General features: G+C 40.3%; 1 protein-coding gene and 1 long non-coding RNA gene across 7 annotated transcripts; one reads left to right on the forward strand and one right to left on the reverse strand.

The window, feature by feature from the left end:
• Window positions 1-695: 695 nt before the first annotated feature.
• Window positions 696-7392, reverse strand: LOC128792857 (uncharacterized). Its single transcript, XR_008432580.1, has 2 exons — window positions 7306-7392; window positions 696-2546 (listed from the first exon to the last, which is right to left on the reverse strand). It is a non-coding gene; the product is annotated as an uncharacterized LOC128792857 (long non-coding RNA).
• On the forward strand, window positions 6698-27686 carry PLEKHF2 (pleckstrin homology and FYVE domain containing 2). 6 transcript variants are annotated; one of them, XM_053951680.1, is made up of 2 exons: window positions 6698-7037; window positions 24304-27686. In XM_053951680.1, exon 2 carries the CDS (start codon window positions 24318-24320, stop codon window positions 25065-25067), a length of 750 nt encoding a protein of 249 aa, XP_053807655.1. In that variant the 5' UTR covers window positions 6698-7037; window positions 24304-24317; the 3' UTR covers window positions 25068-27686. The 6 variants fall into 6 exon arrangements, with proteins under 6 accessions (XP_053807655.1, XP_053807646.1, XP_053807637.1 ...); XM_053951671.1 differs by lacking the exon at window positions 6698-7037 and adding an exon at window positions 7040-7434; XM_053951662.1 differs by lacking the exon at window positions 6698-7037 and adding an exon at window positions 7606-7663.

The following is a 27686-nucleotide window of genomic DNA, read 5'->3' on the forward strand; positions in this document are numbered from 1 at the left end:
CCAGCCATCCCAACATCTTCAAAGATTTCACCAGTGAAATCCCCAAACCAGACAGTATTGTTGTGCACCAGAAACTTCTGGCACTGTTGAACATTTCTGGCACTACTGAACTTCATGCTCTCAATTCCAGATCGTGTTCACCCATGTTCACTTCCTTAGTTTGGCTAAAAACTAATTTATCAACAATGGCTCTAATTATTGACAGGTAATGGAACAGTGTTTCCTCCAATCATCCCTCTCTGCTGAAAAGACAAAGGGAGCTTTTCAGTGAGCAAATCTGCAGATTGGAAATATAAAAGACACACAAACGCTGAAGTCTTCCTCTTGAGCTTCTGTAACATTTCTATTGTCAGTATTCTGATCAGTCAGAGTCATCACCAGTAACACACAGTGCAGTGAGCATGCAGATTTGGACAATAAACAGTAAAAATGGGTGTCAGGTACCAGTAGGGGCCAGTATACACCAGTTGAAATCCATCAATAGGTCTGGTAGATCAGGGAGTGGAAGCAGACTGACCCTTCTGGTGTGCTTTACACACACAAAGCAGCAGCTGTCCTGCCTTCAAGCAGAACCTTTCACGTGTTGTCAGGCGTTATGTCAGCAGCTGAAAGAAGTTTTGGTGTAAGCATATGCAGAGGCAGAAAAAGAACCCAGAGCAAATTTGGGAGGAAAAGAAAAAAACAGGGAAAGGGTGACTGTTTGAATTAATGTAATTTATTTTGTGCGTGCAGATAAATGTAGCCTCAGCCTTTGCAGAGTCAAGCTGGAAGGCAGATTAGCAGTGCCAGTGCTGGAAAGTCAAGGCAGCAAGAAAAAGAGAAAGAAAAAGCAGCAGCAGCACAGACAGCAAAGCATTGGAAATGGAAAAGAACTGGAAAAGAGCTAAAACCACAAACATGGGGAAAAAACAGAAGAAGAGCAAAGAAAAAGAGAAATATGATCAACAGGTGAAATCTTGTCACTTTACAGAATGACAGATGATTTAAAAGTTACTCAGTTTCTCATTCATCAGTCCTTCCATCCCTGGAGATATGTCCTAGTTTTGAACATGCAGATCCATAGGAGACACAAACCCATCAAGACATAGGTGTGTTCTGACTGGACTCGACACCAAAGGACACAGAGCCAGTGCATGGGGACACTCAGGAAACACACATCCCTCTGGCATCAGTCCAGCATTTACTGATTAAGGCAGGGACACAGTGGTGGAACAGTGCTGGTTGAGTGGGGGGTCTCAGGAATGCTGGCTCAGCAGGCACAGGGTACTGGGATGAGCTTGCCAGGGTATGGCCCCCAAAGGGGTGTGTATATGGGGCAGTAGGTTGGAATGTAGCATGGGATTCCAGGGTCCCTGGGTTGGAATCAACATCCTTGGAGAAGCTCCTATGTCACCTTGTGTCTCCCTGGTTGCCTTCAGTCTCTCCCAGTCATTCCAGGACCATTCCATAGTGGTTTTTTAACACCATGCACTGTCTCTTCTTGTGGACAGGGAGGACAGGAATTGTCCCGGTCCAGGGACAGCTGGGGCTGGAGCACCTTGATCTAATTTCCAGCTTCTAGTGCTAGTTTCAGTCTAGTGTCCTCTCATGTGCTGCCTGAACATGACAGGATAGGACTGGAGCCATGAGGAGGCTGCAGGGACACCCCCTGACTCAGACCACCCTTGTTACTCCAGGCTTGCCCCCTGGAGCAGGCACTGAGTCCCAAGAGACACAGAGTGCTGGTGTGGGAAAGCTGGGGTGAGTGCAGATCTTCTTTATGGAAGAAATTGTGGGAATGAGAAATCCAGAAGTTGAAGAAAATTTGCAGTTGCAGGTGAGCTCCTGGAAGACACAACAGTGGGGCTCAGCAGGAAGTCCTGTATGGCACCGCTGCCGGAATAGGGTGTGCAGCAGGAGGCACTGAGGAGTGTGGGACAATTAAATTGCTTCTGATTTCTGCAATGAGTTTGAGCAAGCAAGAACGGACCCAAAACCAAGTAATTGCAACGTGGTGCTCCTCCATGAGTGTCATCCTCCATCTTGAAATGGCTCTGCCAGAATGGGATCTGATTATCACAACCTTTCTGCTGTCAAAGCCATCCATTAGTGCCAGAAGTGTTCCAACAACTGAGCTAACAGAAAAATACGATTTTCATTCACTGGTTTAGTAAATTTTCTTCAGTTCCACATAACCATTTCCACCGATCCCTCAAAAAGGACAAGCTTTTAATGAAAAGATGCTGATTTGCAAAAGACTCATTTTAAGACATTAAATACAGACAAGATAATACAGAGCTTGGGCTGATTTCAAGCTTCGTGAATTGTTTTCAATTCTCATTTAAAAATCATCTGAAATTCACTAGCACTGAATTACTACTTGTCAGGTTCAATGAAGGTGTCACAGCAAGTTAAATAGGTTGTAGTCTTCTTGATGACATGTCTTGGGACATGTCTTGATGACAAGACATGTCCCACCTATGAACCTGGTCTTGTTTACTGGCACATATGGGAGCAAGAGCATCGATCTCATCCAGGAAAACAATTGAAGGTTACATCTGGTAGGCCTACAATGAAAACACAGGAACACTGACATCAGGAAAACATCTCTGTTTGAAAGGGAAAATACATGAAAAACATTATGGTTACAAGAGCACTGGAACTGTTTAGTTTGGGGTTTTTTTTGAGGGGGATGGTGGTGCTTTGCAAAATTTTCTTGTTTGCATTATTAATATTTCCCAATACATCCCAAGATTTCAGACCCCCAAAACCCCACTGGAAAAGCAAACACTGACAGTCCCATTTCAGTGGAAGGACCTGACAAAACATGAAAAAGAATTTCTTCTTGACCACAGAAAATTAGTTACAACTCAGAACATATGGCACATTTCAATCTTATCTACTCAAATAATAAATAAAACTGTCATTCACATTCTCCTACCCATTCACTCAGGCAGTTGACACCATTTCTCATTAAAAAGATTACTCCCCCATCACCCTGGCTACATTCATTAGCAACTGCACAAGCTACCAGAGTCTTTCCAGTCTCTGGTGTACCATAGAACAGTAAGTCTCTGCAATTGAAAAAAAAAAAAAAATCACACAAGAAAACATCATAATGGAAAAGTGCCTATTATAACCCCCATCCCTAAACAACACACCTCTGCTCTCCTCAGCAAAACACTTCATGGATAACAAACACAGCGGTAACAGCTAAAGTGTGAGAAAAGTCAAAAAGGGCTCCTACACAATTCAACAAGGCAGCAAATTACATTAATAAAGAGGATAATGTTTATGTACAAAATATTGAGAAAAGATAGTAACATCCCAGAAGGACACATCCAAAAGCTGTGACATACCAACAGGGGTGGTTGCAACACAGTGGAGCCAAACAAACTTCCAGTGCAGAAGCTGAGACCAGGAAAACTCAGAAATCACCAGTTCTGCATATTCATTCTAGTTTTCACAAAAGACAAGATTTGAGAATAAAGCATTTAATTGCCCCTTAAATAGCTTTAAATTTCTGGGTTTGGTCTCCCTTTGCAGGTGATGAAGAAGTAATCTAAAGCTGGGAAGGTATTCTGCATTTCTGCATTTCCATCAGCTAGAAAAACCAAGATGCTGCTGCTTCAAAATGAATTTCATTTCATAATGAAGCAAAAGACAAATATTTTAATTGTTTGTAATACTTTTTAAAGTTACTGAAAGCAAAGCATTTTTTTGAATATAACATGACTGAATTTTGCTGACCAAGAATATATAATGTTAAAAATTAAATCTCTAGTAATTTCATTTTGTAACAGAACTCAGCTGTTACTCCTCTGTAAGAAGTGGACAGATTCTTATTTTAGTCCAAGCACAACAAAGACTGCAAGGTTCTAATTGCAAGTTCTATCGATTGTAAAACTGATGCTTGAGCATTTGAAAAAAAACCCCAGAGTCTGTGGAAGAGACAAGTGGACTTCCATGAAGCACACTACATTTGACTACCAGTAGGTAATTCATTGTACGTGAAACTCTAAAGGAAAAAATCTTCAACTCCATCTTTGAAAGGTACGACACTTTTAAAGGATAATCTCGCCTCACAGTAAGTCTCTGAGCCTACATAAATGCTAGTTTTTATGTGTTTTTTTTTTTTTTAATACTTTTTAATTTTCTTAAACCTACTTTTTACTACTGCTAAAAAAAACCCCATTCAACAGCGCTGAAAATTTTGGAGCATTTTTATATGTTAAAGAAAGCTACAACCTCAATAAGGTTCCATCAGAATTTCGATGTCAGCACAAAGGAAAGCTTCACAGCAATTTAATTGCTTGAGAGAAACCTGTAAGCCAAGGGGGTTGTAGACAGCCCATTATTGGAAGCTTTCATAAATAGTGTAAATGTCTCACTGACATGATGAAGTAAAAATCCTTACTGAAACAACTGTTTGCATTGGCTCAACACCAGACAGATTCGCTTCAATTTTCATGTGATCCCTGTGAAGATTTGAAGTGAAAATGCAAGCGCTGGTACAGCTGTGTGCAAACAGTGTCCATTCAAAAATCATAAGGCAATTCAGGAAGCACAGTATAAGACATGTGTTGCAGCATATCACTGCTTTCATATTTTTTGAAGAAGACATTTCCTCCACCCTTAAAGCACAGCTCTGGCATAACTGACAGTAAGATTATAATTAGAGAGCAAAAATAAATGTCATTTTAGACTACACTATGCTTTGGAATAATTTTTTTTTCAGCTAAATTAAAATTACGATTAAATAATCACTCTATGTGAAATAGTAAAATAAATTAGTGTCTACTTCTTCCAGTAGAACACCTCATGATCTCCCATCCTTTCTCATCCTTTGCCTTCTATGGATCTTCTCTGTACAGCCAGTTTTTTACAAGATTGCTTCTGCAGTACTAAGATACAAATTTCACATGTAAGAGCAAAGATAGATAAATACAAAAAACCCCCATTGAAACTGACACACATGATCTGTATGACATTTCAATATAGTGAACACAAAGCAAGAATTACTGGCACTTAGCCAAGTTTTTCAAAACTACTTAAAAATTAGGTCAAGTGTTTATTTTTTTATAGATACTTAGGAAGAAGTGTTTGCGGATTTGCAAACAAACCATTTTCATATTTATTTTCCACTCTTGCTAAACAGAGTAAAAAAAGAATTCTGAAGATATAGGAAGTTAACAGAAAAAAATTATGGCAGGCTTTCACAGCACTGAAGTTGCTTTGCATGATAACATTGTCACATTTAGTTCCCAGCCTTCCTCAGACAAGAGGTTACTTATTCTCTTAACCCAAGTTAAGGTCTTGTGCTGATTTTCCATGACTACACATGGTAGGAAAAACATCTCACTGCTGTTAGTTACACTTTGTAAACCTTTCAGAAAACAATGTCAGTTTGCACTTCATGAAGAGAATTAAAACACAGACACACAGGCAGAAACACTAGGACTGCTTCACTTCGCCTGTATCCAACTTCCTGCTGCATCTTAACTCGACTGGGTGTTATAAAATTATTTGTAAGCATGAAAGAAAAGTTAATTACCCACAAAGCTGCTTCTGATGCCAAGAAAATTGATTTAGACAACAAGTTAAATCTACAGAAGTTTACAATACAAAGAGAAAGGTTCACAGCAATTTTCTTTTTGGTTCACAAGAACCATTCCAGCCCATACATAAAAGATCCTCTGGCATGAAGAGCTCTGTGCAACTGGCAGCTGCAAAATGAAGACACCTGTGGCCAATTTAAATATTGTCTGTGACCGAATTCTTTACACATGAAGCACCGGCCAAACACACCCTGCTGCACACAATCTGAGATTTGTGGCTTAAGCCACAAGCACCTGTTTCCAAAAAACTCATGTTAAACGGCTTGGCCCACACCTTATATAAATCAGTGCATTAAGAGTAATTACATGACAGCTCAGGCTGACACACTGGATGGAGTTGAGGGAGAAGTGGGAGACCAGATTGTCGTGCTGTAGGGTGCTCGGACCTCCACGTCCTGCTCCCTATTCCCTCTCCTGTGTGCCTCTTCCACAGCAGGAGAAACCCAGCTCAGTGATGTGGCTCTTGCCTATCTCTGTCCCTGTCTCAGCTGCAATAGAAAATTCAGCTGAAAGTCAGAAAGTTCAGCAGTTTCATGATTTCTACTGGAAAGCCCCACTACCTATTTTTAATCTGCAGAAAAGCCAACCATATTATTGCTCAATAATGTGAAATTTGAAAAATGAAACTACCATATAGCATGTTAAAAAAAACAAAAACAAAAAAACAAAAAAAAAAACCAAAAAAAAAACCAAAAACCAAAAAAAACCACCCATTGGGCCATTTTCTAGCGCAGAGCTTGGCATCAGAGCAACACCATCGAAGTTAATGGTGCTGTACTCTTCAGAACCTTCCCAGCCACCCTTCCCCTCTGACAGCATCCATCAACGGCTGGAAATCCTGGAGGATCAGGTGAGTTGCCGAGCAGCCGGCTAGATTTGGAAAATACTGCTCTGGATGACTCGATGTGTACACACAAAAAATTCTGACACAGAAGGTGGAAGGGGCTCCTTGTGTTGATAGTGTTTCTGGTGGGAGCCCTTCTGCCATAGTTTCTCTAGGCTGACCAGCAACTCTTCAGACTGAAACATGTTACTAATTCCCTTCTGTGTGCTGCGTAGAGAGAAGCGCTTAAAAACGTGCCTATCCTGAATTACCTCTGGGCGAGCATACTTAGAGCCACAGGCGCGAACACAGACCCGCGATCGTCCACAAAGGACTTCTCTTAAAAAAACCCCACGAGGCAGGTCTCGTGCCTGCAGTGTCCCGCTTCCACGAGGTGCCACTCGTGGGTCGGGATCGGCCGAGCCGCCCCGGCCCTCCCTCCCCGCTCAGGGCGGCTCTCCGGGCACCTCGGAGCCCAGGCTCTGTTCCTTCCCGCCCAAGATGGCGGCGGCCCCGCCCCGCCGGGCGGTGTCGCGGAGCCCGTCCCCCGGCGCGGGGTGTATGACCGCGGCCGTGCGGCGAATAGGGCAGGCGGCGGCTGGAGCGGGGTGTACCGGGTGAGCAGCGCTGTCCGGCCGCGTTCTGGGCGGTCGGGAATCGGCTTGAGTCGGGGCCGGCCGGGGGGCGAGAGAGAAACTTTCCTCGCGGAGCCCTTCTCCGCCAGGACTCCGGCCGCTCTCCCGCGGCCATGTTGGGAACCGGGGGCTGCCTGGGGGGGAAGGAGCGCCCCGGTGGGAGGCGGCGCTGGGCTCCGCTGTCCCGCCGCGGGGCTGGGGCAGCGCCGCGTCCCGCCGGCAGGGAGGGAGGCGGCGGGGCGGGCAGGACTTGGGGAAGGAAGCGACGGCGGCGGGTGCTGGCTTGTCCCAGGGCACTGAGAGAGTTGGGGTGTCTCGGAAACGAGTTCGTCTTCGGGAAAGGGGAGAAACAACAACGGCGGCGGCCCCGCGGCGTTACGTAAGTGCCCGAAACTCCTCGACTCGTGACTCCGCCGAGGCGCCTTGAGGCGGCGGGACGGGCGGGCGGAGGGCGCTTCCTCCCCGGCGGCCTGGCGGGGCCGCGCTCCCCCCGACCCTTCGCTCGCCCGGTGAAACTCCGTGTCGATCTCGGAGCGAGTCGCCTGAAAAGTGTTGACACTGTTGTGAAAAAACAGCGGAACCGCGAGTCGTGCGGCTGTGAACATAAGGTGCTATTTTTTTTTTTTTTCCTCTATGAAGTTCACCTATTTTGCGGGGAATGTAACTGGTCTGCCAGAGAAACGTATGGCTTATAAGCTGTTTTCTGAAAGTAGCTCGGGAAAAGATAGCTGCATGTTTTTCCTCTCGCCTCATTCGAAATACTTATGTTCATAGGCACCCGTGTTTATTAATTTGCAAAATTGCTCATCACGGCAAGAAGATGATGGGTGATTCTGCTGAGCAGCACGTCCTGGCATCGGCTTTGTCCCGGCATCGGCTTTGTCCCTGCTAAGGGAAATAGCTGTAACTCGAGTTTTGACATAAAGCATCAGTGCAATGGTTGTTGATAACCAAAAGGACCTTTTATATCCTTAACCAGAGATCAGGAGTCGTCTTTTGGCTGAATTGATGCAAATGGTTCCAGAAGCATCATTAAGTTCTAATTCAGGCTGTCCTCAGGCTGTGCTAAGAGTTTCTGAAAGGGTTGGTGCTTATTTGAGAAACACTCTATCTGAAGATTCAATGTGCCTAACAGCTTAAGGTCAGATGAGGTTAATACAGTAGGCAAAGTGACTCTATAAACCAGACCCACAACACAGGAGTCTGTTTCAGAACTGAGACTGCAAATTCCTCTTTCTCTCCTGAAATAAGGAGAACTTAAATATCCAGATCTTAAGTTCTGATACTTGTATATTGAATTATTTTAGGGATGCTCATCTGAAAGAAGGGAAGTATTTAAAGACAGCAGTGTAATCGGTGCTGAGATCCTGCAGATTAATTGCTTTGTGTGCAGTCATCAGCATGCAGAATGGAATCGGTTCTTTAGCACAGAAGGCAGTGCTCTTGCTTTTAGCCTCTAATCTAAAAACTGTTGACTAATCCCAGTGGGTAATAGGAATCCCAGTGTTGTAAAATACCTTTTATATTAGCTCAGTTTCTTAAATAATACATTTCCAAGAGTTTTAGTGCCACCAGTTTTGTTGAAAACAACAGTGAAAGTGAAGTGTTGTATGCCTGAGTCCCAAATTCTTCCTTCTGAATGCAAATCAGCTGTGTGCTGTTTGATGTGTCTGAGTTTTGCTCTACATACAAACCCACATAGAGGAAGTCCCTTAAAAACTAAATGAAAACTTATGTAGAAATTTTTAGTTGGAGAAGCTGATTCAGTTTCCTCTGTTGTATTCTGTGGAATACAACATCTTTTCACCTGAAAAGCAAGTTTTCATTAGATGCAGTGATGAAATATTTTTTCAGCTAGAGCTTTGTTCTGTTACCCTTAAATCAAGGGCTGAGCTTTAACCATAGTAATTAGACATGTCCCCAGAGTGACAGAAGGATCTATCCATAGTATCTTAAAGCCCTGTAGTTTACAAAAATTACCATTGGCAAAATGTTTGCTATACTCAAAAGGTATGGTGACTTCTAAGTTTCTCTGTTGTGCTTAGTGGACGCAGGATAGTTTCAGAGCCGTAAACAGATGGAACTGCAATTTCAGGTGAGGCATAAAATGTGACAGTGCATTGCCAAAAGCCCCGTGAGAGCAGTTATGGCAGAATACAAGCACTGGTTTCATACACTTAGAGCATTTTTAGTGGCTTGTCTTCACCAAAGAGGGTTAGAGGTGTTTAAGTGAAAGCTTAGGGTCAAGGCATGGCACATAGATAAGGAAGAGTTGAATTTTTTAGTACTTGCAGACCTCATTTTCTGAAAATGTGTGTTAGAATAAAATGTTGGAAGTGGTGTCCTAGCAAACTAATGGCATGCCAGTTTTTGTTCTTAAAGTGCACTTATTAATGGGTGGTGTCAAATAAGGCAATCCCAGTACTAACAACTAATATGATTCTTAGATGATGATAGGTAAAAATAAAAATTTTTGATTTTGTACTAGGAAATGAAACCTTATTCTTTACAGCTTCAAATGGTAAAAGTACGTTTGTGACTTATTTCAAACTGTGTTCATATTCAAGCTTACTTTTTTCCATTTAATTTTTGGGGTTTTTGTAAGTTACAGATCATGCTTATATATGTATGTTTTACTACTTTCCTGAATTAATTCAGTATTTGGATAAAAGTATGATATTCCAAAAGAGAATACATACAGGCAAATATGGATTTCTGAAATAGAAAAACGTATTTAAAACTTTCTCCCTAATCCAGCAAGTGCCAAGTTTGCTGTTGTAGGATAACTTTTGTCTTCATGATTCATTGGAGGACTTGTTTCTATAGTTGAGGCAGGTGAAAAACTACTCTATAGATAGGTGTGGTAGAATATGTTTACTAAAGATTATTTTATTGTTGTTGTGAACTGTAAGATATGATTATGTTAGCAAGTAGAGTCCTGCAAATTCAGGGCTGCAAGAGTAGTCCAGTTGAAATAAAAGAGTCATGAGAAGTGGCTTGATTGAGACTTGTAAGTGTCGTGGTTTGACAGGGAAGTGAATTTTCTCAAGTAGTTGGGGTCAAACCAATCAGTGGTCAGGTTTGGATACTGTTGCTTGGAGTGACCACTGAAGGTCAAACCATGACATGGGACAAATATTCTCCTTTTATGAAAATAAATTTTTTTGTGCAGAAGTGTTACTGAACAGAAGAGTACAGCCTGCCACTTTAATGCTACACAGTCAAAAATGCACACATGTTGACTTTAGTTGCATTCATAGGTAAGAGTACTGCTTCTTTGGACATAATAATTTTTTTTGTTCATTTGGTTGGTTTTTTTAGCTTATTAATGTAAATAATCTTAGGACTTTAAAAATAATGTGGGAGTGATTTTCTGTTTTTTCTCTTTGCATCGTTTTATTTTACAGTAAAACAGTGTTAAGCGTATTGTGTATGTAATGTAGCAGGATTTTGGCATTTGTCAGACTGTAAAAGAAGAAAAAAAAAACAGTTGAAAGTTAAGGATTTCAAATACAGGAATGTTGTTGCTGCATCACCCTGCCCTCCAATCCCCAGTGTAATGGGGGTTGTAAGAATGTGGGTGAATGTAATAAGATGATATGCAAGTAGTTAGTTACTGTGTGGAGAGGCAATCTCTTGAGAAATTTTACTGATTCAAACAGGGAGCTGCTAAATAGTGATAAATATGATTTTTGTATCAGCATCTTTAGCTTTCTTTAAGTGCTTCTTATGCTTCCAGTATATAATCTAGAGGTAACTGTTTTGCTTTTAAGCGCTTAGTATGCCTTCTGAAGAAGGAAAAGTTACAGCATGTTCTTTAACATCTGCATTTCTAAAGTGTACACAATTTGCTAACCAAATTAACAGTGTACCATACATGCAGCAGTTCAGGTTGTCAGCATCTTCCTTGTGCAGGTTAACTTCAGTGCAAACCTTTGTGCAGTTTTCCAATTGTCCTCTATATAGTCTGTACTCCAGTTGCTTTCATGTAACTAAAATAAATCAAACACATCTGACAAGCAGTGAAAGGGAAAAGGGCCAGTGAATGCATTTCCCAGGAAGGCCATCACCTACAGTAAGCTGCTGTGATTAAGGGGTTCTTTCAGGAAATAACTCCTTGTTTTAACCCTTCTCCTCCTGCTTTAAATTTCTCCTGCCTTAGCTGTCAATACTTGATAATGTAAAACTTCTGAGAGTGATTTTCAGTGTACTTCTGTTCTGAAAGCTGTGTGTGACAGTGATTAGTTCCCTCTCTACTCCTGTCTCTGATCTAGGTTAACAGCGTTGAGGCAAGTGAACTGCCCTTTTAACACACAGGTTATGTTTGAAAAGCTGGTTACATTGAAGATTGACTAATTTTATTTATGGTATCATTGTTATAGCTTTCCTTTTGGCTTTTATTAATAGCTGTCAGATGTTGGTGTTCTAGACCTTCATCATTCATCCATGTGTCACCAGGTAGCGTAAGGCATTGACGTAAGAAAGGTCTTATGTCCCTTGCTCAGAAAGAGAATTCAACCCTTGCCATATTGGCTTACATGTTTTTAAGTAATGCTGGATAAATATATTTTAAATACGGCTGGGGATCAGCATTGACAGGTCCATGATTGCAGCACTTCAGTGTTGTCAAGCTTTCTGAAGATCACATGTAGTTTGATTCTAAGCCCTAAGCTGTGTTTTGGCTGCCTGCACCTCTGGGATGTCCCAGTGCCAGCTCTGCACATGGTTACTGGGGTGTGAGCCATTTTTGGTACCAATTTGGGCAACTTGTTTCAGTTGTTTTAAGTAGTAGGAAAAGGATTCCCTGCAAGCAGTTGTACTTGTCCTTAGTCCGTTCTTGCTGGTGAACTAGTGGTAGAAGTTACTTGGAGCTTTTTTAATTAAGCAGTGAAGAATTTGAAAGAGTTCAGTATGTCTCTATGTTCTGTTTTTCCTACTGTAATATTGAAAATGTGCTCCAGCAGTGTTTTTTCTGATCCTGTTAGGTCAGTGATCAGCTGCCTGGCCTCCTGAAGGTATTTCTACAGTATAATATATTATTAGGGTTACCTCTTAAAGCAGAAATTTCTTAGCTTAGGTAGGTCAGGACCAGGAGAAAGTTGAGGTGATTGGACCTGCTCAGAGAAGAGAAGGTTGAGTGTTGTTACTTGGCTTGTCTTGTTTAGTTTTGTGGAAACGCTTAAAATGACTGAGCTCATAAAAGAAACCTTTTTGTTGTGCAAGTTCTTTTCCTATAACAGGATTCAAAGAACACATGCAGATGAAAAAAATTGATATAATAAAAATGAAATAGCAATGATGTTATGTTGCTGTGCTTGTAAATTGTGAGACTCCATGGGAAAACTTTGCTCTCTTTTAAAACTTGGCTTGCTAAAAGTGGAAGTCCTTTTGTATTGCAGTACTTTGTAGAAAATTAATGGCTCTGACTACTTGGTAACTCTCTCTAGTGTGGTCATGCTGTGAATTATTACCTGTCCTCTAGTCCTTGGTAGACTGTTAGTGAAGTCAGTAACTTCTCTCATAATGGTAATGGAAGTGAACTGAAGAAAACCTAAAAGAGAAAACTTTTTTTTTTAAAACACTATCTTGTTTAAGTACCTGTGCCTAATAAAAATATGTGAGCCACTGAACAGGCTGGTGTGTCACAGGTTTGCATTTGTGGGAAAAAAAAAGGAAAAATAAATTCTGTGAATCTGATAAAGGTCTTTGGAATATGTAGCTGGTCTGGTAGCTCTCAGGTGCTGAAACAAGCAGGTGCCCTGAGATCCAGGAGGTGCTATTTTGAATTGTCTGTGTCTTACAGATGCATAACGATCTTTCTGTAAATGTTCTGTACTTGTCAGTTAAAGTTGCTGTCAGAAGCATGCTGAAAAATACAGTTTATTTCAGTCACTGGAAACCAAATCCTCTTTTTCACATTGACCGTGAGACGGTCTGGGTAGCCATTAACAAGTTACCTCCATGTGTGCTGTAATAATCCATAACAACAACAAACCACACAGCCAATCTGGTTTCGGAAAATTGCTTGCAAGATGGATTTGGCAATAGTTCTTGTAGAACAGCTGCATCTGCATCTGTGTTTTTCTATACTAATGATGCTGTGTCCCCTCCTCAAAAGAATTTAAATAGGTCTTTTCTAAAATTTAAAATGTTAATGCAGCGTGTTCTCTTTGTTATGCTGGGTTGATAAAGCTGAAGTAGGATCTGGCTTACTCAGAAATTGGTCAGGTCTTTTTGACTGTTTTTTTGGGTTTTTTTTAATGTCACTCACCCAATGTCCATTTAATATTAAGTGTGTATATCTGTCAAGTAATTTGCTAGCCCAGCTGTCCAGATATGTGGCCCGGTGCTGCCGAAGTGGGCTATCACCAGTTCAGCTGTTCCTTGAAAAGCAGTGTATCGGATGGGAGGGGCACACCCGGAGCCTGTCCAGGCAGCCTGGAAGGGAGGGGTGAGTCCCTGCTGCCAATCTGGAGAGTAACATTTTGTGGGAGAGACTCTCCAAACAGCTAAACAGTTGGAGTAGGGAAACATTAAATTGTAAACAGAAAAATACATCCCAGTGTTTGGTGTAGCTGCCTGGTCAAGTGATCTTTTAGGCACCAACCCAGCAGATGGGGTTTGTGTCTCCTGGAGCTTCTTGAGGTGGAGCAGGATCCCAGGCTGCTGTCCTCTGCCCTTGACTCTTCAGGCACATTTCAAAAGTGTTGATCTGTTGTCTGATGTCTTTTATCCACTTAGAACTGTGGAAAACTTCAGAACAAATTTCAGCTTTTTGGAACTTCAGCTCTGTGGAAATTGATTTTGAAACTATACTCTGGTGTATGTCCCCAGTGCTTTGGTTAAGATGAAAGATGCAGTTTGCTAGCACCAGAAGTTAAGGTAAACCACATTTAGTGCTCCTAAATGGCAAGTCAAAATACAAAGGTGTTTTCCCATGACAACAAAAACTTGATCTGAATACTGGACTTTTTTAGTCAGTTGTTTGTTAATTAATTTTAAATGGCACACTTGTGTCACGTAGCTTATTAATACATAACTTTTTGGTATACAAAATATCAGGCTTTTCGCTTATCATTGTTTTAGGATGCTGACAGCTGCAAGTATTTGCTGTGCCTGTAGTTGCGCGGATCTTGCTTTCTGTGCTTTGAGAGATGAGTTTGTTAAAGTTGAGCATTATTCATGGTGGATCAGACCTGCCTGATCCAAGAAAATTCAAGCCTTCAGGGTTTTTTGCTGTGTGCTGTGGTTTGGGGTTTTTTGGTGTATATTTTTGGTTGGTTACTTTTATAATAATTCCTTTAATTCTAGCTATTTCACATGGTTGTGCTAGCAACCTCCTCTTTCACATCTTGGACAGTGTTAAGAATTTCTTCATCTAAATGTGGCAGCATCTCAGCTCTCGAAGTGCTGCTCAAAGCAAGTAAGCCTGTGTAGGTGCTTGGAAAATGCTCAGCTTATCAAGAGCTGGGTAAGGACACAGAGAAGGTAGTTTAGATAGCTGCTCTGTTTGCTCCAACCCCTGACTACCAGGTGGGGGATGGAGAATTATGTGTTTCTTCCCAGCAGCAGCTCTGTCTCTATCATGCCAGAAAACAAAAACAGTACCAGCTACCATGGTTTATTGTAAATAGAAGCCTGACAGTGGTAATAAGCAGCTGACTTAATTAAAAAGTTGGACATCTTACAAGAATGTTCCTCCTGGACTTCTGCAGTGAGGTATCTTCTCCCTTAAGAGGCATTCAGGGATGACTTGCTGTGCTGCAGGGGACAGAAGGGAAATACAACCCCTACCAATTGGTCTAGGAGCGCATTGAGGCCTCCTGATCATGTACTTCCCTGTGGTACAAACCCTTCAGTACTGCTTGCATTTCATTAAAAAGTTGGACCTCTTACAAGAATGTTCCTCCTTTCATGTTTTCTCCAAGCAGGAGAAGATAGTGGGAGCAGCTCTTAATGCAGTAATTCTCTGTTTCTTTCATGGGTGCCACATGTTTCTTGCTTGCAGCAGGGGTGCTGCTATTCCTGCACGTGGCCTTGTGGCCAAGGTGGTTCTTCTCATCCTTCGTGCAGGGCAGGTTTAAAACAGGCCAGACATGTCTGGTGGGACAGCCCTCTTCCGCGTGCCTTTATTTTCTTTGTGTCTCCTCTATGATTACTTAGAATTCTAACTCTGGATGTGGGAGTTGGACTTTCTGTTTACAAGCAGTTTAAGTTGGTGTTCTATTTCCAGCTGAGGTTTATGGTGTTAAATACCAAACCTTGTGAGCAGCTAATGTGCAGAACTTAGACAGTTTTGCCTGCATTCAGCAGCTCAAGGAGTGTGGTAATTGTTCAGCAGAGTAACCTGGATAGTAAAACAGCGTTGCTCTGCTCTTACTATGCTAATACATATGCTGCTTGGCAAAAATAAATAGTCTTTTGCTAAAAATAGCTTTCTGTACCCAAATGAGCTTCTGAGTGGGACAGGGACTATAAGGTCATACATCTTGAAAGATCTCCCTAGAAATTATCTCTGTCCTGAAGATAGAATTGGCATTTCTAGGCAGTCTTAACTCAGGAATCCCCAACTTATTTGGGTAATGCAAACTTGAAAAGCGATGCATTTGCCATGCATGATTGATAATAAGGTGAGGTTTTTTGTTGTTATGCATTTAGAATTATTTACATTATATGAGCAATTATTACACAACTGGTCAACTGAAGTGAAAGAGCAGTCCTTGCTTGTAAGATAGAAAATAGATTATACAAAAATTAACTGTAATTTGCAGAAAGAATTACTAAACTATGTCAGCCAGTTAAAACAAAAATTTCTACACTGTACTTTCAAGAAGAATTTTAGTGGGATTTGCTTTGTGACAGTCATGTGCAGAAGTTAAAAACAAAACAGTTAATTATAGTTTGTATGAACTGTCATTTGGATCATTATAGTAATTACAGGTTTATGATAACATCCAACCAGACAAATGGATGGATTTGCTTTCATGACTTTCATGATGTAGTTGGACATGACTGTATGCTGGTCTCAGAAATAATCTGAAGGTTTCTAAAGTTTTGTCAAGGCAGAGTGTTCACAGGCTGCACAGTATGAAGTAATGTGGTTGCTGTTACCATATTTCCGGCATGGTTTCTGCGGTTGATGCCACACCATTGGCCAACAGGTTGAGACAAATGAAGGGTTAAGATTGCTGGGTCATACTGGATATACCAGTAAGTGGGTGAGTTAGCTAATCTGTGTTTCCCCACACTGGAGCCATTGCTCCACAGGCTTGCACAATACAGGAAGATGTGTCTTCATGGCGGGAAGAAAAAAAATGCATTTATATAGAAAATCCTAAAAATCATGAGAATTATAAAATGAGACTTGGGAGAGGTCCACAGTAGCACCCTCTTTCCTGCCAGCGTGCTACTGATTGCTGCTTACACTGTTTCTTTATAGTGTTCAGAATAAAATGTTGCAAGCATCTTTGCATCTGTAATCTGAAGAAGCCTTAGTGTTGCCATCATCTTTTCTAGTGTTTTATCTTGCAGCTTTTTTGCCTTTATTAAATACCAGTATTTATTAAGAGTGTGGGAAATGGTTTGAAGATTCAACAGCTTACATTGCCATAAGGAAGAGGTTATTTGGTTGTTTTTTTGTCTGTAAATCAAGTCAAAGTTTCTGTACCACTATCAGTACCTTTCTGAACACTGCAGTCATTAACCAGGTCATTCAGAAATTATTATCTGGATAAAGACTATGCTGAAGTTCAGAGGGATCTTATTGCCTCATTTCCTGCTATCATCTCTTACCTTGATAAAGTCTCTTTAATATCTCTGCTCTTCTTTCTTTTCAGTATTGCAATGAAGCTTTTTGTTGTACTTGATACATCTTTGATATTTTATCAGGATTATCCTCTATATTCTTACCAGCTGGTTATGATAATGATAGCAAGATTGTTAAATACAACAATTTGGAGAATACTTTTTTGAAGAGAATCATTAAGAGAACTGCTTGTTAGAAGGCTGTATTTCTCTTTAAGTGACAGTTGCCTTATGTTTTAAATAGCATCCACCTAGCTCCAGCACAGGACAGGCATTTAGTTGTTGCTGTCATGTCAGCTTTTAGCAGTGATAAGACCTTTAGAAAATATTTGTCATACTCATATCTCCTATCAACATAATATTTTTGTAGGTGAAATTTTTTTTATTTGACTTTATGCACAGATTGGTCTTTATGCTATTTAATAAAAAGAAACTGGTGAATAATGCAAATATATAATTAATACTAAAAAAGCCATCAGTTAATTGTTACAGATGTATTTATGTAACTGTAGATAATTGAATGAAATACTAATACATTAAAAATGGGTTGATGGATACTTAATGCCTAATTTTCCTCAGTATTTTATTTTACATGCTTAATTATAGAAATAAAGTTTAATGAAATGCCTCTTTTTATATTATGTTTAATCCAGCTGTTGTTATTTGCCCTAACTGTCAAGGACCATAAAGGTGGCTTGTGCATTGGATTCTGATTACAGCTGATGAGATCCAAGTCCATAGAAAATGTAATTTTGCCAGTCAGGACAAGCATCAATATCATCCTTCTCTGGATGTACTGAAGGATGCAGGGTAGGAGGTGTAACTAGTGAGGCTGAAGTAAGATTTAAAACACAGTGATTTGTCTTCTCACTTGTATCAGATCTGCTGTGCATGTTTTTAGTTCAGCAATTTTCCACACTAAAACTATTTTCAGTGCATTAAACATGGATAAGTTTCCTTAAACAGATTGCACTTCAGAAATTTACACTTGTGTTTTACCTGACAGTAGTGCAAAATGTCAAATGTTGCTCTTAAGAGTAATATATATACTATTGATAGAGGTCACCATACTGTTTTACAGTACTGAGATGCCTTTATAGCTGGAAGTTTGTCCACAAAAAGTAGTGATATTACTGTTTCAGACAGAACTTTAAGTGAGGGATGTATGATGGTTCTGAGTACCTTAATTGTTGGTGTTTATGCAACTATAACTCAAATTAGCCTGTCTTCCTTGCATAGGTAAACTGCAAGAGGAAAATTGTATGAGTCTGAAGTGATAATATAATATATAATGATTACTTGAAACTTTTTACTAAAATACTTCCATGTACCTAAATGACTGATTCTGCCTGATGAACTCCTTTTAGGAAGAGTGTGATATTTTCCTCTGTGGATCCATATAATGAGTCATCTTACAAAACAGTAATTTAATGCACATTAGATTTCTGGTCTGCAAATAGTTCTTGTCTGTCTTTGGTTTACAATTTACTTGTTTCTGTCTCGCAAAATTTGTTTGTTGTTCTTCTGTACCTTTCCTATATGTTTAAGTTGTGTGATTAAAGTATAATGAAGCAAAATGAATTTCTGTTTGAAATTTCTGTTGTATTTGGAACCTTCAAGTTGGGGAGTCAAACATGATAAAACTTTTGCCTGCTATTAATAGACTTAGAAACTTTTATGAAGCATGTATGTTACCCTTAGGTAAGAAGGAGAATTGGTTAATTTGAATGTATGTGGTATAGCATAGTTGCTATGTATGTGCAGGTGTGAGAACAAGGGCTCTCTGTGACAACTGGATAATTATTTAGAAGTTTATTGGGTGGCAAGGTATAGCATGCTTTGATATAGATCTGCTGTTTCTGCCTTTTCTGTCTTTATTCCTTTTTGTACTCCTCCCTTTCTGACCCTTTTCTATTCCCTACATTTGCTTCAGTGCACCCATATCTATCTAGATTTCGCTTGGCCATTCTGATGGTGTGGTTAGTGACACTTTTTTATTGGACTTGTGTTACTGAATCTGGCTTTGAAACATCCAGGATCCTGCTGTAGTTTTAGGACTGGATGGGCCTCTTTGTGATTAGTTCTGAGCTCTTGTGCTTTTTGCAGCAGCTTAAATATGCTTCTTTTTCTTTAAAGCTGTCACCTTAACTATGAGTATTCATAGGAGTGGATAAACTGCCTGTGTCCTGATACCATGGCTCTGAGAAATACAGACTGCCTGGTTTGTATTAATGCAGTGTGTTAAATGTAGTTGTTAACAGCCTCTAATAGCTAATTGCAAAGATGATGATAGATGAACTGACAGTTATAACAAGACCAGTAATATTTTTCTCCCTTGAAGGAGTGTTGAAGAAAAAGAATGCTAAAATTAGATGCTTATTAATTAACATTTGTTAGCAGGGACTGTACACTGGACTTGATTTGTTCTTGCCCAAGACAGAAGTAATGGAACACTGCCAGTTCTGCTGTCTTGCTGGAGAAACTTGGGAATTTGGGTTGTGTCTCTCTCCTGCACACCCTCTGTGCCTGTCCAACAGCCTGAAGGGAGTGCTGGTTGTGGTGGTAGCATGCACTGAGCTGGGGTGAGGAAATGTTTTTGTGCTGAGCTGTATTCAGTCTGCATCACTGTGCCATGACAGCTTTTTCATCACATTTCTCCCCTCCAGCACCTTTGTTATTTGTGGTTCTGCTTATGGTGCTAATGCTAACTGCTACAGTGCTAATGTACTGGTAGTGAATTGGGTGTAACTATGTTAGTCAGGGTTGCATTATTTTTGGTTGATTCCTTATGTCTGTCCTCAGCTGCAGCAATTCTGTGCAGTTTAGTCTGGCCACTATCACAAGCAGAGCTAACATATAAAATAAACATTCTATTTTAAATGAGATCTGTAGAAGCATTGAGTGCTGGGAGATCATTGGTTTGGTCTCCAGGATACAGTGGCAGGAAATAAAAATTATGTGGAAAGTGACTTGTCAGTGCACAGCAACCCTAATAGAATTATTTTCCTGCTGCAGTAGTTTGGAATGTTAATAACTGTAGTAAGTGCATGACTTCCTCAGCGTGGATTGTGTTTTAGGTAACTGGATAACTTGTTAGTTCTTCAAAAATTTCAGTCTATTGTTTGATCACATTGAAGGTGGTTGTTCTCATCAACAGGATCCAAGTGTAAAACTGGACTGAAATAGAGGAGCAAGAAGATCTTTATCTTGATAACAGAATTGTTCTTTCTCTAGAAGCTTCTTGTGAATAAAAGGGGGAATAACTTAAATGTCAAAACCAGTTCTTTATATTGTAGAAGAGTTGGGGCTTTCTGTGTCCTGAAATATTTTGTCACCTTTAAATAGCATATTATGCTATGGAAATGAAAGCCTTTGCCCAGTATTTTCATCATGAAAGGTACTAAGAGTGTGTGTGTGAGAGGGACAAACAGAAGATGCTGCAGCATTTTGAGAGTTGAGATTTATTTGGAAAGGCTGCTAAACCCTGCTTATGAAGCAGCTCTTTGTAGCTACTTTTCTTACAAAGTGACCTGTTTGTGTTCTTTCGGTTTGTTTGGGGGCGGGTTTTGTAATGTTTTGATGAGCAGCTAGTATTGTGCTGCCGTCTGAACACATGAATCTGGTGTCTGTGAGGACCATCAGTCCATCACAAATGGATCTACCCTGCATAAAGGCCTCAGGACTTCTAGGAGTTTAGGAGTTTGTGTGCCAGAAGTGAGAAATTAGTCACATATGATAGAAGTCTGAATGATTTCACAGTATCCATAAACTGAGACTATGTGTAAGACACTCTCCCCTTAAGTAGGGCTGTCTAACTTTTTATTTTGAAGCCTGGTTTATTCCTCACTTGCTTGAGGAAGGATTTGGGCATGTTTTCAGCAGTTTGCCATCCATCAGGAATCACTTTGTTTGCTCAGATCTTGAGATCTTGCCTCTTCAGGGCAGTAATCCAGTGTCTGCTTCTCATGGTGGCCAGCAGTAGAAACTTCACAATAAGTTTTAGCTGGAAGAGAGGAGGATATTGCCACCCAGTTCCAGGGCATGATGATCTGCTATCTCTTACAAGAGATCTGAATATGCTTTAAGACAAAATTGTAATTTTTAAAGACTGGTAATTGATAACTTTGCTTTTGGACTGTGACATCTTGGGGTTAAAAGTTCCTTTGTGTGTCCAGACAATATTTAAATCTCCTTGGTCACTGTGCTCATGAGGGGAAGAGTTGCACTTCTTGTAACTTTAGCTCCTGTCAGTTAGGGATGTCTTCTCTTGTATTTCTGGTCTATTTTGGTCACGTTTCATGATTATTTGTAATCAGGATGTATTTTAGGTAGTTTTCCATCCGTTTCTGAACTTACTTCCTTTCTTAGAAAAGGCTAGTGAAAGTGTATGAGCATTAGTGTGCATAGGATTTCAGATGGATTTTTAATTTTTAGTTCTTTAAAAACTCAAGGGAAAAATATCTGAATGCTTATTCTAAAAAGTACAATCTCTTAATGAGGGAAAATACAAATAATGCCTTGGAAAGGTGGAATTGGCAGCAGCAGTCTCTGGTATTTATGGCCTTGAGGCTGGCAGGTGGTAATGTTTATCCATCACAGAAAAAAGTTTCAATCTAGAAGAGATGCAATTTATCTTGTCTTTCGTAATAGTCCTTAACTTTCCCAGGATTCTTGCTTAAGGTCCAGTTAGGGATTATTTTCACAACAAGCTCAAAATAGTCTTCAGCACAAATTCTGGAGCCGCATCTCTTGATTTCAAGCCATGATGATTATTAAATGATTTTGGTTGGAGTTGTTTTCTCTTAAATTGTCCTAGGGAACAGTTAATTAAAACCTTTAGATTTTTTTCTGCTCTTGTTTTCTTCTCACAGTGACTTGTATTTTGAAAGCTTTTGCAGTGGCCTTGAACTGAGTTAGCAGTTTATTTGTGGGTAGTGCAGTGGCTGAGTTGGAGCTGTGGAGCAGCGACTGCTTCGTACAGGTGGCTGTGACTTCACACCAAGAGCTTGCTTCACTGAAACCCATCAATATGGTTGTGTTTGTGGGGGTGGGGTGGGAGTAGTGTTCCCCCCTGTGGGCTACCGAAGGCATTTAACTTGCTGTAACTTGTAGATAATTTGTATAAAAGTGTAAGTTCATGAATGGTGCATATTGATTTGTACCTGCAGAAAAATGTATTTTCTGGGCTGTCCACTTTGCATTCTGATGACAGATGTCCTTTCCCACTTCATAGAGAACTTTAGACTGACCCTGTGACTGAGGCCTTGCTTTTTAAGTCTGAAGGGCTGTTGGTTCCGTTTTAATGTCTGCAAAGGCTGTTGATTTCTCTTATGTTGTTAAATGGGAATGGTTATTTGGCAGTTAATGGCAATTAACTGTCATTCCAGATCCTGGGCTTCAGCATTCAGGCACCTGAATTTGATTTTGGAGCCTAGGACAGCAGCAAGTACGCATACAAAGGCTCCTAGTTTATTTTCCATTCCCTTCTTACTGCTTTTTACTTGGCAGTTTGTATTTTGTCTTCACCTTCTGCAGATCAAAATTGTTTTGTATTTGGTGGGTTTATAATTCTCTTAACCATGAAACCAGTTAACACAATACTCATGCATTGTAACTAATGCTGTGACACATGTAAAGAAAATTCAAAAACAGTGCTGAGAAATAACTTTTAGAGGTTTTTCTGTCTTGAGTGTCAGACTTTGATACAAGATAATGTGTGCAGAGCTTAAAAAAGGTAGTTGTATCTGTGCAAGCTGACTTGTCAAACTACTTGAGTGTGAAACTAATTACACTTTAAAAGCAGTAATTGAGAATAAAATCTGTGTGTTCACAGGTAACATACTTATTTAGATGAGGCCTGGTGAGATGTTTCATCCCTAATTTGTAAGGAAGTATCTGTGCTTTGATTCATAGGAGGAAGATTGCCTGGATCAGGTTGTAGCAGAGCGATGGAGTCTGCATCAAATCTGAGCCTTGTTTCAACCCAGTTTCCTCTTGGTTGTAGGCTGAGGCTGTATTGATGGCAGGAAATGCAGATTAAAGAAGAAGTAGGTGATGTAGAGGACTTTCCAACCTGGGATCATGTTGTGAAGCACAGGTAGAAGGCACTGGAGTATTTGCTGCTCTGCTCTTCTTCACCATTCAAAGCCATGGCTGTAGCAAGGGGTGTTGAGAGCATCAGCCCTGTGCGAGGCATGGGGGAGCATCTTCTGCGTGCTGAGAAAAACTCTGTCCATAGCACTTGCCTCTGCCAGATGTCTCACTGCTCCATCAAGCACAACAGTTCAGGTTCATGGCTGTACTCACAAGGGATTTGAAGGGAGCAGATCTGGATTAGGCTGGCAGGATTTGCCTTTGCCAGACTTCTGCTTGGGAATCTGGGGCAAAAGAGGCTAAAGAATGGTTTGTCAAGGTATGAATCTCTATAGTGACTTCTTAATTTTAGTTCCCTGTTGGATGCCTTAGCTATCTCACACAAGAAAAAAAATCTTATTTTCTACTTGGGGAACAACAAGGTGGGGCTTTCATCTAAAATTGGAGCATACAGTTCATGAGCAGTTCCTGAAATAAAAAGTAATCTTTTTTAAACTTTGAGCTCATGCAGGTCACTTAGTGTTTCTCAGGAGCAATTGTGAGCTCTGTGGCTTATCCTCTGTGTAGGTTGCCTGAATGTGATAGATGCAGATTGGTTCATGTAGGTGAGGAGGGAGGGGCTGTGGGACTCCTGCAAAATGAAGGCAGCAGCAAGCAGGTGATGAGCCACCAGCCATGACTCACTCCCTGTTCCTGGCTCAAGAGTTTGCCATGAAAGCAGGTGTAGTGGGGCATGCAGGCTGTGGCCTGTACAAAATGTTTCCAGCAGGTAGATTCATGGTTTTGGCCCATGATTTGAGGTTTACATACTGGAAAAAATGAGCAGTAGTGAGCTAGCGTGGGGTGTGTGGTTTCCTATGTGAACAGCAATTATATAATTTGTTTGTTGTGTTAAAACTAATGTGGATCTCCAGGCTGCTCAGTTAACTCGATGTTTTTATAGCATTAGAATTTGAAATGATGGATGGTGATGCTTCCTGTTGCTATCTGGAGTAGGTGCAGGAGGATATACAGAGAAATATGAGCATTAAACCAGGATGCAGTAGCCTTACTAGAGAGGAACTAGTTTGTTGTTGGAGGCTCCCAAATGCAATGCTGTAGGTGCTGTCTTGTGTGATAAAGATAGCTGTCAGCTGCATAGAACATTATTACTTTTGGAAAAAAGACTAATCGGTTGCTAAAAATTCTTAGGTGTTAATACTTACTTAAATCTAGCCCAAGTCAATGCCTCTCAGCCAGCATGTCCTGTTAGATATTTTAAGAAATGTGGGGTTGGTACCTTCCTTGAGGAAGGCTGCTTGCTGTTGAATTCAGTCCTCTTCTAATAACAAACTTTTTTTTCTGATTTTAGGATACTTGTGAAAGATGGTGGATCGCTTGGCAAACAGCGAGGCAAATACTAGAAGAATAAGTATAGTGGAAAACTGCTTTGGAGCAGCTGGTCAACCCCTGACTATTCCTGGCCGTGTTCTGATTGGAGAGGGAGTCCTAACAAAACTGTGTAGGAAGAAGCCCAAAGCAAGGCAGTTCTTCCTGTTCAATGACATTCTTGTTTATGGTAACATTGTCATCCAGAAGAAGAAGTACAACAAACAGCACATAATCCCACTGGAAAACGTCACTATTGATTCCATCCAGGATGAGGGAGACTTACGGAATGGGTGGCTTATCAAGACACCAACAAAGTCTTTTGCAGTTTATGCTGCCACTGCTACAGAGAAGTCGGAGTGGATGAACCACATAAATAAGTGTGTTTCTGATTTGCTTTCCAAAAGTGGGAAGACCCCTAGCAATGAACACGCAGCTGTGTGGGTACCGGACTCGGAAGCCAGCGTGTGCATGCGCTGTCAGAAAGCCAAGTTTACGCCTGTCAACCGTCGTCACCACTGCCGCAAGTGCGGCTTTGTCGTGTGCGGGCCTTGCTCGGAAAAGAGGTTCCTGCTCCCGAGCCAGTCTTCCAAGCCAGTGAGAATCTGCGACTTCTGCTATGATCTTCTTTCTACGGGGGAGATGACTGCTTGTCAGTCCACTAGGTCAGACTCCTACAGCCAGTCACCTAAGTCGTCTCTAAATGATGTATCTGATGATGATGATGATGAAGACAGTAGCGATTAAGGACCAAATGTTTTTTCATGTGTTGCAAGTTGTGTTTCAAACCATATGGAGCTGCTTTTGGGGAAGTCTGTAGTGAGATTCCTCAGAGAAATCCTGTTCTAGCCATGAAATATGCCTGAATATCTTCAACTGCAATGTGCCTCAATCTATGAATTCTCTAGACAATAGTTGGTTTTTTTTCCTCCTCTGCAGGGATAGACTGGTGCAAATGTTATTAGAATATTTTCCAACTTCATTTACTTGAGTTGTGTCTAGGTTAGACTTTTGTGGAAGATTGGAGAATGGAATGTACTTTCTTAATTTAACAACCCATACTTTCTAGTGTTTCACATTGGTATGTTATGTGGGATTTTTTCAGAACAAGGGAGGAAAACTGTGAGCATGCACGGGATGGTGATGTTTTTGTTAATCCTGTAGACTGTCTTATTTTTCTAGCCATGGTATATAATTAATTACAAGGTCATCCAATGCACAAACCTAAATGTCACAAAACTTGGAAACTCTTGTTTTGCTGTTACTTATGACTTCCTATGCCAAGCAGTGCCTTGTACCAATTGTGCTGATTCAGGAAGAAACAAACCCTATTTTATGTCTGTATTTGCCTAAATGCTGGTATCTGAGAGATTGTTGGTGCTATTGAAAATAACTGCTGTGTTCAAAGTGGAGCTTTGACAAGGTCATAACTGCACCCTGTAGTGGATGATGGAGTCCCAAATGGTACGTCCTCACCTGTGCAGGCAGGCCTGAAGACTCTGCAGATTCTCACAGGCTTCAGCAACTTTCTCCTTGCAGAAGTTGTGTTGTAGGTTGGGATCTTGAGATGAGAAACTTAGGGAGATTCTTCATGGGGATTTATATACTTTATTTTCAGAACAGTTTCTAAGTTTTAAATTTGGTAAATGCATACAGAAATTTTAGTTGGGTGATACAGCATTTGGGTGTGCTAGCCTACATATTTTTAGAAGTAATTCCCAAAGATGTCACTAATTTTTTTTCTTAAAACACTGGTGAGAGTACTGGGTTTTTTCTTTCCCCCAGGAGTTTTATTGGCTTGTTTAAAAATAACCTCATATTTTGAACAAGAAGCCTGCAAGTATCCTTGTAAAACTAGCTTTCCTTTTTACACAGCTGACCTCAGGATAAATGTGAGATGCAACTTCATTTTAAATGTATACCCAGGACCAAGAAAGATGTATCTAAGGACTACCATGAAATTGTCAGTGCAGAAAATGTCTCTATCATAGTGTTCACTTTAATTTCTTGAATACAGAACTGTCATGTTCCCTTATAAATGCAGAATTTACACTTGAAAAGACATGTTAAACCCCCAAATATAAATTTCTGTATTTTTAGAATGATAACCTCAATTTTGAAGCAGAAAAACCTCTTTGAAATAGTTGTATGGATATAGTAGCAACTGACTTTATACAAAAAAGTGTTAAACCTTTGTATCTATAAATGACAATTTCTGCACTGTTTGCCTTGGTTGGCAATAATTGGGTTAAGTATTTATTGAATAAACAATCAATGCTGCATGTTGCACTAGTCTCCCATTCTGTATGCTGAAAGTGTCAGTCTTGTTTTGTTATAAAATTTAGCAGAGTACTTCAGAGCTGTATCCCTCCATAAGATTTCTGGTAGCTAAAGATGCACTTAGCATCTATAGAGAGGCACTCTACATTCATACTTTGCAAGACATTGCTTCAGGTGAAAATTGCATCAGTATTTTTAGCCTAGGCAATTTCTCCAAATAAGGCTTTCTTTAGAAGCACTGAAGAGTATTTGCTCTACTTGGAAATAAATACACAAAGGGAAAAACACTTTGATACAGACTTGGGACCAGGAAGATTCTGTAAAATTGCCAGATTGTATATGTTTAAAGACTAGTGATAATAAAGAGTTGCATATACTTTTTCCTTGAAAGATGAGGGAGTGGTGACCCTGCAGCAGGGAAAATGGGCTGTTCTGAGAAGGCATTTTGCGTTAATAGTGCTTACTTTTTGTACCTTTTGGTATTTCTATTTTGGGAGTGGAGACTTGCTAGCTTCAGTTTTTCTATAGAATCAAAGTCCAAACCTCTCTCATACATACTTTCCAATGACTAACAATCATTTTCTTCCTTATCCCATTGTTTCCTCTTTCTTAAACTGTCAAATATTAACTTGTCTTATTAAAGAGTCCATCTCCTTGTGTACTTTCCCCTTGGTTTCCATATGTTTTGCTTTTCAGCACCTTTTGGTGGTGGGAAAAGGGTTTCTGAGAGTTAGATCACATCCTGTATTTTGAGAATGTACTTGTATCCTACTTCATATATCTTTTTATCTGTGAATGAAACTTGCACTGTGCTGCACTGACCCCTGAAGCTGTAACCAAACCAATGCGTGTGTGTGGAATTTTTCATCTGAAATTGTTGTATATGGTCCAAGCTTTTTTAAAAAGCATTAAAAAATGTGTTTTATGGAAATATCCTATTTCTCAGTGATACTTGTTTAAAACTTTACAGAATGGACTGAACGTTGACTTCTCTTGTAGTTAAAACATTCTGAAAGGGCTCATTTCATACTTTGTAATCTTGTTCTGTCAAGTTATTTTATTTACAAATACATGGTATAGCTTTAA

Source organism: Vidua chalybeata, chromosome 1 (genome assembly GCF_026979565.1).
Source record: "Vidua chalybeata isolate OUT-0048 chromosome 1, bVidCha1 merged haplotype, whole genome shotgun sequence".
In the NCBI taxonomy this organism is placed as follows: Eukaryota; Metazoa; Chordata; class Aves; order Passeriformes; family Viduidae; genus Vidua; species Vidua chalybeata.